The 12,839-nt window shown below is 37.5% G+C and overlaps 1 protein-coding gene across 1 annotated transcript; it reads left to right on the forward strand.

The window, feature by feature from the left end:
• The first annotated feature begins 2,418 nt into the window (after positions 1-2,418).
• Positions 2,419-3,411, forward strand: LOC128541541 (trace amine-associated receptor 13c-like). The gene has a single exon (XM_053512014.1). The coding sequence runs from the start codon at positions 2,419-2,421 to the stop codon at positions 3,409-3,411; it is 993 nt and encodes a 330-aa protein (XP_053367989.1).
• The last annotated feature ends 9,428 nt before the right edge of the window (positions 3,412-12,839 follow it).

The following is a 12,839-nucleotide window of genomic DNA, read 5'->3' on the forward strand; positions in this document are numbered from 1 at the left end:
TAATTGGCCACAAACATGAAGCAAAGGTCATACAGTGGGTTTGGCAACTCTAGAGCTGAAAAAAGAATGAACAGCCAAAACACTAACAACATGTAGCAATCATTTTTAAATATTTTACTTAATGCATGTTTTAATTTCATAGATGTCATTCAAATACTAATAAGAACACTTAATGAAACTGGTGTTTGAGGTGTTTTTAGTGGTACACACACTTCAAGAACAGAAGAACATAACTGAATGTTGATGCGAGTCCAGAAAGATCTTTAACAAGCTCAACCGCCCCAAATGTCAGCCTGACCTCGCCTGATGCTGACAGCTGTTCTCTAAACACTTGTGATTGCAGTCACTCCAGTTCAGGCCTGGAGTTTCCTATGGTCTACCTGAGCCTCCAATAATGAACTGGACCCCAGTTTACCTTAAACCCATCTTCTGTTATACTGAACGTCCAGCCTCACATAGTATGACTGCAGATCAATGCCTGCTCTACACACGTGTTGTGTCCGGTTCCTCTCAAGGTTTCTTCCTATTACCAATTTACGGAGTTTTTCTTGCCACAGTCACCGTCATCCTCGGCTTGCACATCAGGGATAATCTTATCATCTTGATTCATACACATTTACATTTCATACAAACTTATATATATATTGTTTGAATCTGCTTTGCGACTGTCAATTGGTAAAAGTGCTATACAAATAAAATTTTATTAAATCCAACTCATATGGAACAGTCTAGGCAATCATCGGGTATGATCCTGAGACAAAGCAACAGTTTGACAAAAAAAGGGTAGACAGGTCGACAGCTAGACCATGTGCAAGGTCATTGTCATTTTCATTTTTTTGTGGAATTGTGTATTAAGAATTTGTCTCCAAGGGCCAGACTGTAAATATCTAATTCTATGTCAAGTAAAATAAACAGAGCTTATAAACAGAGGTAATTTCAAAACCTTTTAAAAGCCCACATAAATATTAACATTATAATTATTACACCATATATATATATTTTTTATTCATTTATTTATTTATTTTTTACCAGCTCTCACCATTATCAGTAATAACCAGTCAGTCATGTGTCTATAAAACATAAGGCCTAAAAATCTCAAACAGCTTTTTAAAAGCAGTTTAGAGGAGTCAAATTTTAGTAAACTTTAAAAAGAAAAACCTTGTTTGCCTTGAATCCAAAAACTACTGTGTTCGTAAAACATGTCCACTGTCTTACAGTGTGACCAGAGGTGAGGGATTTATTTTCTTTTTTTACAAGAATGTCAACTTAAAACATGAATGGAGTAGTAAAAGTACAAAATAAGTTCTTATGTTATTAGTGTTATCTTATGTGTTGGAACCTCTTCTCAAATGTAAATATTTCAGTAACTAAGTAACTTAGTAGTATTGAGGCAGTCACATGTAGTGCCATCGCATTTGTGAATTTAATATTGCCTATTTTTCTTTTCACACATTAAAATTCTTTAAAATTCTTTTAATTCTTAAAATTTCTTATAAAAAAATCCATGGTATTTAATACTTTGGTGTACTGTGTGGTGCATTAAGACAACCTCAGAAATTCAATCACTGGTCAAAAGCAAGACAACAAAATTGTATTAATATTTCTGCAGAGGGACCAATCTGATACTCTCTTTTTCTCTGCTGTTACATTTATGCACACACTATGGTCTATGCCCCATACATTGTCTTCTCTCTTACAATAAAACCAGCTGATTTTCCTAATCTGCCTCAGAGCAGATATCTTCATCTTGTCATGGCACAGGTAGTTACACTCAGTTTGCATTCTGTCTTATTTTGGTCACCTAAACATTGTCCTTCTACATCCAACAAGCAAGCACAGTTTATATGAAACATTTTCACATGAATAAAATATCATTTCCAAAATGTGATTTCCCTTTACAATACGTTTATCATTCAATCTCTGGCTTTATGAAGGATTGTTGCAGATCTAGCCTCTCACTTTACTCCACTTAAAGTACAGGTAAAATGTTTTTATGCAAGTTCACCAGTTTCCAACCATATTAATTTGTAACTCATACTATGGGGTGGCTTTAACTGCTTAGTTTCTCAGTCCAGTTCTTCTGATATGATGTAATGTTAATAACATCTGCCAGTGATTTGAATTTATGATTTTCACATTTTGACATGTAGTGAACTTCATATTCATGGAATGTCAGAAATTAAAAGATATAAAAATACTAATTAAAACCAACCAAAACTGATCAAAGCACCAGACTCCTCCTGACGGTAACAACTAAGTTTTTGTCCCGAAAAAGGTGTGGGCTACATGTATAATGCTGTCATTCATACCTGGAAGGTGTGGTCAGTTTTTAAACTATAATAGAACCTGAGCTGTTAAGCCATGAAGACTAACATATGAGGCATTTACTTGTGTATACATTAGAGGAACACTGTATTCATGAACCTGACAGAGTTTAACCAGTCTGATCGCTGTGAGCATTTCTCCTGTCCAGAGAGATCTGTATCTCCTGCAGTTTATATCTTACTGTATGTGTGTTCAGCTGCTGTGGTTCTGCTAACAGTGTGTGGTAATCTGCTCGTCATCATCTCTGTTTTTCATTTCAAGCAGCTTCACACACCGACTAACATGCTTGTGCTCTCTCTGGCTGTGTCAGATTTCCTGGGTGGTGCTTTTGTAATGCCACCAATGTTAAGCTGGTTGATTGAGTCATGCTGGATTTTGGGAGAAGATTTCTGCATTGTTTTTTTTTTAATTAGCCGGTTCCTTGGAATCTTCTCTGTTTACAACATTGCCCTGGTAGCCGTGGATCGCTTTTTGGCTCTCTCAAACCCTTTCCTCTACATGAATGCAATGTCTGTAAGAAACATGTGCATTGTGGTTTATTCTAACTGGTGTATGTGTATGGTGTATATGGTAGCCTTTTATTATTTTAATGAAATATTTAGATTTTCTGGAATGTGTCCTGGAGAGTGTTTTCTCCTTTCAAATGAGTTTTGGGCTGTAGTTGATCTTGTAATAGCATTTATATTTCCACTTTCTGTCATAATCATATTGTATACACGAGTTTTCATTATTGCTAAAAAACATGCCACTGCGATCAGAAAGCTTAAAAATCATACAAGACCCAAAACACAGAAAATCACCTCAGACTCAATGGAATCTGAGAGAAAAGCAGCTAAAGTGCTTGGTATTTTAGTGTCTGTGTTTTTGGTATGTTTACTTCCATATTTTATTTATAGTTTATTAGGTGATCTAATTGAAATACAAGCAACAACTCTTCATGAGCTCATATTTTTTACATTCCTTAATACCACCATTAATCCCGTTATTTATGCTCTGTTTTACCCATGGTTTAGAAGGTGCATTAAAGTAATTATAACTTTGCAAATATTCCAAACAGACTCTGCATTAATAAATGTATTTTTATGAATAACATTTACTTTCTATAATGTGCCCAAATACTTATATTATGTATAATTTTTAGCTTTTGTAAAAAAATATATATAATGTATATATGTTGTATATTATATAATAGCAATATGTTCTTGTTATATATAAAAACACTGCAAAATTGTAAAAAAAAAATGCTGTGTACATTGGTAAAAAATTATAATAATAGATTAAAATGTAAATAATAATTACTTAATAATCTCGGTTTTTAGAAGTACAGTGTTTGGATCTAAAACCAATCACGTATGAATAATTCAAATATTTGCCAATTTATATAGATACAGTGCCAAAGGAAAAGTAAACAGAAAAACTAAAGAATGATACAGCTTGGGATGACACAAGAAAAACTGGGAAACTTTTGAAAAATTTTAACTGACTAAATATATATTATTATATAAATATATATACTATATTGTTATCTGACTTTAAATGGCATGCAAAAGTGATAGCAAAGGATGACTGTTCTCTTCTAGTATCTGTGTTTAGAATAAGGTTTAAACCATCTCTACTGTCATAATACAGTACTAAGTAGTTATGTACCTACTGCTTGCACCATTACCATACCTACTGCTTGCACAATAAATAGGAGACTTTCTGCTGTTGTACATTACACAGCACATTTGCAACAGATAAAGACTTTCTAAATAGTTTTTACTCCAAATGGTAAAAATAAATGAATGTTTCTAAATGGCAAATCAAATATGTTTGACAGTATGTAGTGTAAGACTCCAAGGTCAAGCCTTTTGCTGAGATTAATACCAATTTGGCAATGTCCCTTGAAAAAACAAGCAAACAAACAAAAAACAATGCAAATAAAATCTTGTTCATTACCAAAGATTCAGTGGGTGAGCTTGCTTGTCCACACCCCATAGTGCATAATAAATGGTGTGGGTGTTTTGTCTACAATGTAAATATATCTATGGTGGCTTTAGAAATATATTATATATTTTTATATAATTTGGCAAAATACTTATATTTTAGCATTCCATTCTTTTAAATGGTGGCACTAAAGCAAATTTGAGAAGTTAAAGAGAACTCTTTTTAGAAAGCTTTACACATTGACCAACATGCTTAAACTTTCTCTGGATATGTCAGCTTTCCTTGGTGGTGCTTTACTGATGCTTTACTGATGTTATCAATATGAATCCCTCCCATATTATATATATATATATATATATATATATATATATATATATATATATATATATATATATATATATATATCACATTTTTTCAGCAGCAATGTTTTGTAAGGTAAAAAAACACTTGGCCTCATAAAATTTATACTTGCTTCCCGATCATAACACAGCCCTTTCTACAATGATGCAGCAACCTTAGATAGAGTAGGACACTGTTATGAAAGCTCCTCAGGCTGCAACATCATGAGCTTTTTCAGCCAAGCCTCTAACAAACCCACCAGTGATTGTGCAATAAACAGTGGCTGTGCTTTGAAGACTTTCTGCCAAGAAAATAACCAGTTCTCCAGTAGCATTTATTGAAGTTTTACACTGTGCAAAAACTCTGTGAACTTGGCCAGTGGATGAATGGGCTATGCAACCATCTTGTTATCAAGGCAGTCCAGCTTGCTGTTCAGCAGATCACATCAAGAAGGCAGCTGATGTATCTGAGAATATCCAAGGTGGTAGTCCTGCAGCATATCACCTTAACATCACTGCATTACATTTACACTTAGGCATTTGGCAGATGCTCTTATCCAGAGCGACTTAATTTTTTATTTAATTACACACCTGAACAGTTGAGGGTTAAGGGCCCAACAGTGGCAACTTGGTGGTTGTGGGAGTTCAAACCTGGGATCTTGCCTTAGTCCAATGCCTTAACCATGTCTGATGAGAAAGTATTTCCTGTCTAATGATCAGGTTTGTGACAGAAGTCTTTAACCGAACACACACCTCTGAAAAAAGAAAAAAAAAAAACATGCATTGCATGAGCAGGTTGGCCATGATGAACAGCATTTCTTTTCTATCACGTCCAACTGCAAACCAACCACAGTCTAGCTGCAAGCCAACCACAGAACCAGCTCACCTGACCACCTTGCCCAATCGCTTGGCCTCCCTGCTTTTTTAAAGCTACCTTCCCAACACACTACTACATAGAAGTGTACATTGGTGATGACCATATGATAAACCATAAGCAGAAGCTTATTACAGATGTTGAAAGATCCTAGTCTTTTCAGGAGGAACAGCTGGCTTTGACTTTTCTTAAACAAATCAGATATTTACTTAAACAGTCCATTTCTTTGTCTAGCTGTAGCCCCAAGTATCTGTGTGACCTGACAATGTCAATATCCATTCTCTTAATGTAGACAGCTAAGAGGGGAGACATGGGCCAACGGAAGTCAATAACCATCTTCTTGGTCTTAGTGAGGTTAGGTCATACTGTAGCTTATTTTTTACCATGCCACAAAGTCCCTGACCAGGTGTGGTGTATCGTTGTCAACAATTATCCAGAAGAACATAGTGCTACAGCTTCTACCAGAACTGTAAGGATGGAATGAGGATGGACTTCCCACACATCCCAAAAAGACACAAAAACTCTATGAAAACTAAAATATCAGATTTTAAAATCTTGAAGATCTCATTTCAGGCGTTACTACCAAGCATGGAAATGCATAGGGATAGAGCTTTAGTTGCCCAAATGCCCTCTTTTGGCTTAGCTGCCTTTTCAGGGGAAGGTTTTTCTTTGCTGGTGTGGCTGCATGAGTATAAGTATCCTATACATTGCTAAAATTCCACACAATATGTTAAAGTGCAATGTGATCTACCTTGTATATATATTTTTTTATATTGATGCCATACATCCAAACAGTACATGCAAACTTGGCATTTATGTTTTTTTAAGAGGTAAGTCTTTAGAAGTCATAGAAATGATTAATGAGAAGTCTAAATGAAAATTTCCACATAGATTACAGTTTTGTCATCATATTTATTTCTTATAATACTATGTATTTAGCTATCATCACATTCACCAATGTTACCTTTCCTGCCACCTTCTTAATATGGATATATGCAGCTTTATCAAGACACTAGTGCTAAGTGCTAAGTTAGTGCCTTCCTTCCAAAAAAAAGCTGAATTTTGCACCCACCCCTGCTACTAAATGTGATACAATTTCTTTGTGAATTAACATTCTAAATTAGGTATGTACCCTAATGCCTTCACTTCATTTCAAGTATGCAGCAACATTGTGTGATTTGTTTAGTAAAAAAAAGAGACATGTTAAATAGTTATTTTCCCGTTATTTTATATATATATAAATAATAATAATAATAATAGATTTTATTTGTAGGCGCCTTTCATGACACTCAAGGACACCTTACACACCATAAAAAAAAAAAAATTATAATAATAATAATAATAATAATAATAATAATAAAATAAAATAAATAAATAAATAAATAAATAAAAAACCAACAACAATAGTAAAGGACAATATACAAGCAATGCAGTGTTAAAAGTATGTCTGCCTGAAGACATGTGTTTTTAAACGGGATTTGAAAACAGAAATAGAGTTACTATTCCGGATATCAAGAGGTAGTAGATTCCACAGGTAAGGGGCAGCGTAGCTAAAAGCTCGAGATCCCATGGTTGCCAAACGCATACGAGGAAAAACCAAATTTGGTGACGATGATGATCTCAGATTTCTTGAAGGAGTGTAGGTTAGGAAAAGATCTGTTAAATATGACGGAGCCAGGTTATGTAATGCCTTATAAACAAAAAACAGAATTTTATAATGTATGCGCTGTTGAACAGGAAGCCAGTGTAACTGTTGAAGAACAGGAGTTATGTGGTCCATTGTAGGAGTTCTAGTTAGTATTCTAGCGGCTGAGTTCTGTACTAATTGTAACTTATGTAGGAGTTTTAGGGAAAGACCAAAAAATAGAGCATTGCAATAGTCGATGCGTGTGGTGACGAGGGCGTGTACCAGGATTGCAGCGCTTCTCATTAAGAGGGCCGGACGAAGACGGTTAATGTTTCGGATGTGGTAGTACGCTGTCCTAGTGAGTTTATTAATATGTGCTATCAAGAATAACACCCAAGCTTTTAACTTGTGTTGAAGGAGAGATTGTAGAACCATCGATACATAAGGAAAAACTATTGGCCTTCGATAGAGTATTTTTAGTGCCCATGAGGAGTAATTCGGTTTTACTACTGTTGAGTTTAGGAAGATTATTTGAGAACCAAGATTTAATTTCAGCTAAACAATTTGAAAGAGAAGATGGAGGAAGGTCAGAAGTAGGTTTGGAAGTAATATAAAGCTGGGTGTCGTCAGCATAACAATGAAATTGAACACCGTATTTCCGGAAAATGTTCCCCAAGGGCAATAAGTAGATGATAAAGAGTAAAGGCCCCAAGACTGACCCCTGAGGCACTCCTGCAGTGATGGGTAAAGGTGTAGATTTGATCTGGCCTAGCTGAACAAACTGAGTGCGGTGAGAGAGATATAAAGAAAACCAAGCCAAGGAAGTATCTACAATTCCAATGGACTTTAGTCTTTCTAATAGAATATTATGGGAGATGGTGTCAAATGCTGAGGTTAAATCAAGAAGTATTAAAATAGACAGAAGTCCTGAATCAGCTGCTACCAGAAGATCATTGGATATTCTGACAAGGGCAGTCTCAGTACTATGCTGAGGACGGAAACCTGATTGAAATTGTTCATATAATTTATTAATTGACAGGTGATCGTGTACCTGTGCTGAAACAACCTTCTCTAGGATTTTTGATAAGAATGGCAGATTTGAAATTGGACGAAAATTATCAAAATTGTTTGGATCAGCACCTGGTTTCTTGAGTATAGGAGTTATTAATGCAGTTTTAAAGAGATTGGGGAAGATGCCAGAAGTCAGAGAAGAGTGGATGATCTCAGTGATGAATGGTAAGAGAACTGGAAGACAAACTTGAGTTGGAAGAGGGTCTAATTGACAGGTAGTTGGTTTCGATTTCCGAATAGCAGAAGCGATCTCATCAGCTGTAGGTAGTTTAAAAGAAGAGAGAGGAGAGTTGAATACATGTGAAAGAGTAAGGGAAAAAGGAACTTAAAGAGGATTAGAAACGAACAGAGATTTATGTATGTTCTCTGTTTTTTCAGAAAAATAAATGAGTAGTGTGTTACTTAGTTCAGCTGTATGCAACTGTACAGGTAGAGAATCAGGAGGCTTTGAAATGTTTTTAACAAGAGTAAAGAGAGTTTTTGTATTACCTTCATTAGATGCGATCTGATTTGAATAGTACTCAGATTTAGCTGTATTAATAGCGGTTTTGTATTGTTTCATATGGTCAGAATACATTTCTTTGTGAACAACAAGTCCAGTTTTAATACACAGATGTTCTAGACGGCGACCTTGAGCTTTTAGCCTACGCAGATCAGATGTAAACCAGGGAGCAGAATTAACAAATGAAACATTTCTGGATTTTATAGGTGCATGCATATCAAATGATGAATGTAGCGCTTCATTGTAATGAGAAACCAAACCATCCGGAGTTGCTAAATAGTCTTTCATAAGAAGAGTAGTAAGGTCAGATGTAAATGCCATTGTATCAATGTTCTTAGTATTCCGAAATGTGATGGTACGTTGGTTGTTGGGCTTTGCTAGATTTAAGCTAGCTTTAAAGAAAACCAGAAAATGGATGGAAAGTGTTAGGTTGGACGTGGTGAGACCAACGGGAGTAATACCAGAACAACAAACAAGGTCCAATGAGTGGCCTTTCAGATGAGTTGGAAAATCAGTGTATTGCTGTATGCCAAAACTGTCAAGACAAGACAAAAAATCCTTAGTGCATGCACTTGATTCATTGTCAACATGTATGTTAAAATCGCCAACCAGAATCACATTTGGAGACAGAGAACTAATATAGGTTAAGAACGTTGAAAAATCATTTAAAAAGTTGCTATTAACCTTAGGAGGACGGTATACATTAACAAGAATGGTCGGAACTGGACCATTTATTTGTATAACCATGGACTCAAAAGAAGTAAACTCAGGTGCAGAAACATGTGACACTTTCCATTTCTCGCGATATATCACTGCTAGACCTCCACCGCGACCAGTTGTGCGAGGTTTGCAAACATAAGTATATCCTGTTGGAGTAGACTGATTAAGCTGTGTAAAGTCATCCTTATGCTGCCAAGTCTCAGTTAAACACAGGAAATCAAACTTATGTTCACATAGTAAGTCATGGAGCACAGGACCTTTAGTTGAGAGTGATCGCGTGTTCCATAGGCCAAATAAGAGAATAGCACTAGAGACAGTACCTGTATCAGCAGACCTGAGGGGGTGCGCCAGCACGTTGTGGTCAACAGTTCGTATAGTTTTTCTTGGTGGACGAGGTTTTGAAGTCCAGAATGAGCGTATTGCACTTGTCATCGAAGTTGTAATTCCGACAAGATCCTCGGTGGACATATTTACGGCGAGGTATGTAAATGATATCCTTATATGAGAGCAGTGCTGATGGTGGCTGAGAATGACAGGACCGAAGTTGAAGAAGTTCCGATGCCGTATATCGTAATATCGAAGCTACTGGAATACAGATGAGTGAGAGGATGATCCAAGCAGATATAGCCTGGACCTGCAAGTCAACAAGCCTCATATTTCCCACTGATTAGAGGCACAGGGCAGTAGGTCACAGAAAGATGGCGTGGCACTCAGTTCAGAGAGCGGCTAATAAATGAGGTCAATTGCTAGTCCGCACCAGGTAGCCACCGATAGCGCGAACAGCCGATAGGGAGTCACGGACAGAAACTGATTATCACCGGTAGCCCTCAGTGGTCGTCGGAGCAGCCGCCAGTAATCGTCAGTGGTCGTCGGTAGCCGCAATCCAGCCAGAGTCCATGACCTGGGATCACCAGTGAGCCAGAACAGCCGGGAAAAAAGCTGCGACAGCCGGCAATACGGCCGAAACGACTGCTAATAGCTGGAACTAGGCGCCTGGAGCCAGGGGCAGGTATACAATACACGCGCTGACAGTAACCCAGGGTAGCAGACAGGTCAGGGTAGAACACAGCTGTAGTTAGACTACTACACATGTGCAGCAACACACGGTAGAATTACAGAAACGCGTCAGAAAAACATAAGAGAAACAAACAAACAAATCGCTCCCGAGAGTAGCGGCAGCTAACAGCGCCAGCGTTCACCCCCGAGACGATGTATAGTTAGTATATATATATATATATATATATATATATATATATATATATACTCACCTAAATGATTATTAGGAACACCTGTTTAATTTCTCATTAATGCAATAATTATCTAATCAACCAATCACATGGCCCTTGCTTCAATGCATTTAGGGGTGTGGTCCTGGTCAAGACAATCTCCTGAACTCTAAACTGAATGTCAGAATGGGAAAGAAAGGTTATTTAAGAAATTTAGAGCATGGCATGGTTGTTGGTGCCAGACGAGCCAGTCTGAGTATTTTTCACGCACAACCATTTCTAGGGTTTACAAAGAATGGTGTGAAAAGGGAAAAACATCCAGTATGCGACAGTCCTGTGGGTGAAAATGCCTTGTTGATGCTAGAGGTCAGAGGAGAATGGGCCGACTGATTCAATGATTCAAGCTAATAGAAGAGCAACTTTGACTGAAATAATCACTTACATGTATTACAACCGAGGTATGCAGCAAAGCATTTGTGAAGCCACAACACGCACAACCTTGAGGCGGATGGGCTACAACAGCAGAAGACCCCACTGGGTACCACTCATCTCCACTACAAATAGGAAAAAGAGGCTACAATTTGCACGAACTCACCAAAATTGGACAGTTGAAGACTGGAAAAATGTTGCCTGGTCTGATGAGTCTCGATTTCTGTTGAAACATTCAAATGGTAGAGTCAGAATTTGGCGTAAACAGAATGATAAAATGGATCCATCATGCCTTGTTACCACTGTGCAGGCTGCTGGTGGTGGTGTAATGGTGTGGGGGATGTTTTCTTGGCACACTTTAGGCCCATTAGTGCCAATTGGGCATTGTTTAAATGCAACAGGCTACATGAGCATTGTTTCTGACCATGTCCATCCCTTTATGACCACCATGTACTCATCCTCTGATGGCTACTTCCAGCAGGATAACGCAACATGTCACAAAGCTCAAAACATTTCTAATTGGTTTCTTGTACATGACAATGGGTTTAACATACTAAAATGGCCCCGACAGTCACCAGATCTCAACCCAATAGAGCATCTTTGGGATGTGGTGGAAAGGGAGCTTCGTGCTCTGGATGTGCATCCCACAGCTGCACAGGTGCTCTCCATCAACTGTAAGATGCTATCCTATCGATATGGGCCAACATTTCTAAAGAATGCTTTTAGCAACTTGTTGAATCAATGCCACGTACAATTAAGGCAGTTCTGAAGGCGAAAGGAGGTCAAACACCGTATTAGTATGGTGTTCCTAATAATTCTTTAGGTGAGTGTATATGTGTATATATTTTTTTTGTAAAGCAGCTTGCAACATTGTCTATTGGTAAAATCAAAAATAAAAATTTAAATTAATTGTATATATGGCTTATTGCTTTTTTGGAATCGAAAACAAATTAAACTAAATAGTAAAGCAAAGTTAGTAAACATGTGATTGTAAACTGAATAACCTTGTCACGGGCATGAGCCAGTGATGGGTGTGCGTCTAAATTTTTTCTTGCTCTTTCTTGTTCCTTGTTCATTCCAAGGGTTTACTAGGTAGATGGCCTCCTTTTCAGCAGATGTGTGATTAGATTGGTAATGGTTAGTGGATCATTATGGTAATGGATCTTGGATTTCTGCTGCTTTACAAAAGTGAGGCATGGGACTTAGCTTGAGGTGGGGCGATCCAGAGTCCAGAATTTTGGGAGCGAGAAAAAAGCTAGCAAATGTTAAAATAGAAAATGGCTTGTACGCATTATAATATTATGCACTACAGGGACTTCAAAGGTGGGTGGAAGGCCACCATTGTTTGATCACTGCATCGAAGCAATCAAAAGACTGAATGCACTGCTGTGGCCTTCACTTTTGCTGAGAGCCGTTTGGCCGCGACAGCAAAAGTGCGCATTTAAAGAGACTGCAGGAGCGACTGCTTATATGGGTTCGCTCTGCCATTCTGCCCTCTGCCCTCACTCAACAGCCGGGCACTGCCTCTGGATCCACATGTGCACACCATAATTTTTTTTCTCCACTTTTTTCCATCCTCTCTTCTTAAACGCCTTTGCTTTCTGCATGTCTCTGGTGCACCCAGAGCGAAAGATCTTACCTCTACTAAGAAAAAACACACATCACCCAAAACACCTTTTTTTTAACATTTACATTTATGCTGTCCCTGTTCATATTAGATTAGATTAGATTCAACTTTATTGTCATTATACATGTACCCTACAAGGCACCAACATGCAGTTTAGGTCTAACCATAAGTGCA

The sequence above is a fragment of the Clarias gariepinus genome, chromosome 2 (genome assembly GCF_024256425.1).
Source record: "Clarias gariepinus isolate MV-2021 ecotype Netherlands chromosome 2, CGAR_prim_01v2, whole genome shotgun sequence".
NCBI lineage: Eukaryota > Metazoa > Chordata > Actinopteri > Siluriformes > Clariidae > Clarias > Clarias gariepinus.

What these genes read in the sequence shown, in the direction of transcription:
- LOC128541541 (XM_053512014.1), top strand. Translation starts at nt 2,419, where the DNA reads ATGAACCTGACAGAGTTTAACCAGTCTGATCGCTGTGAGCATTTCTCC.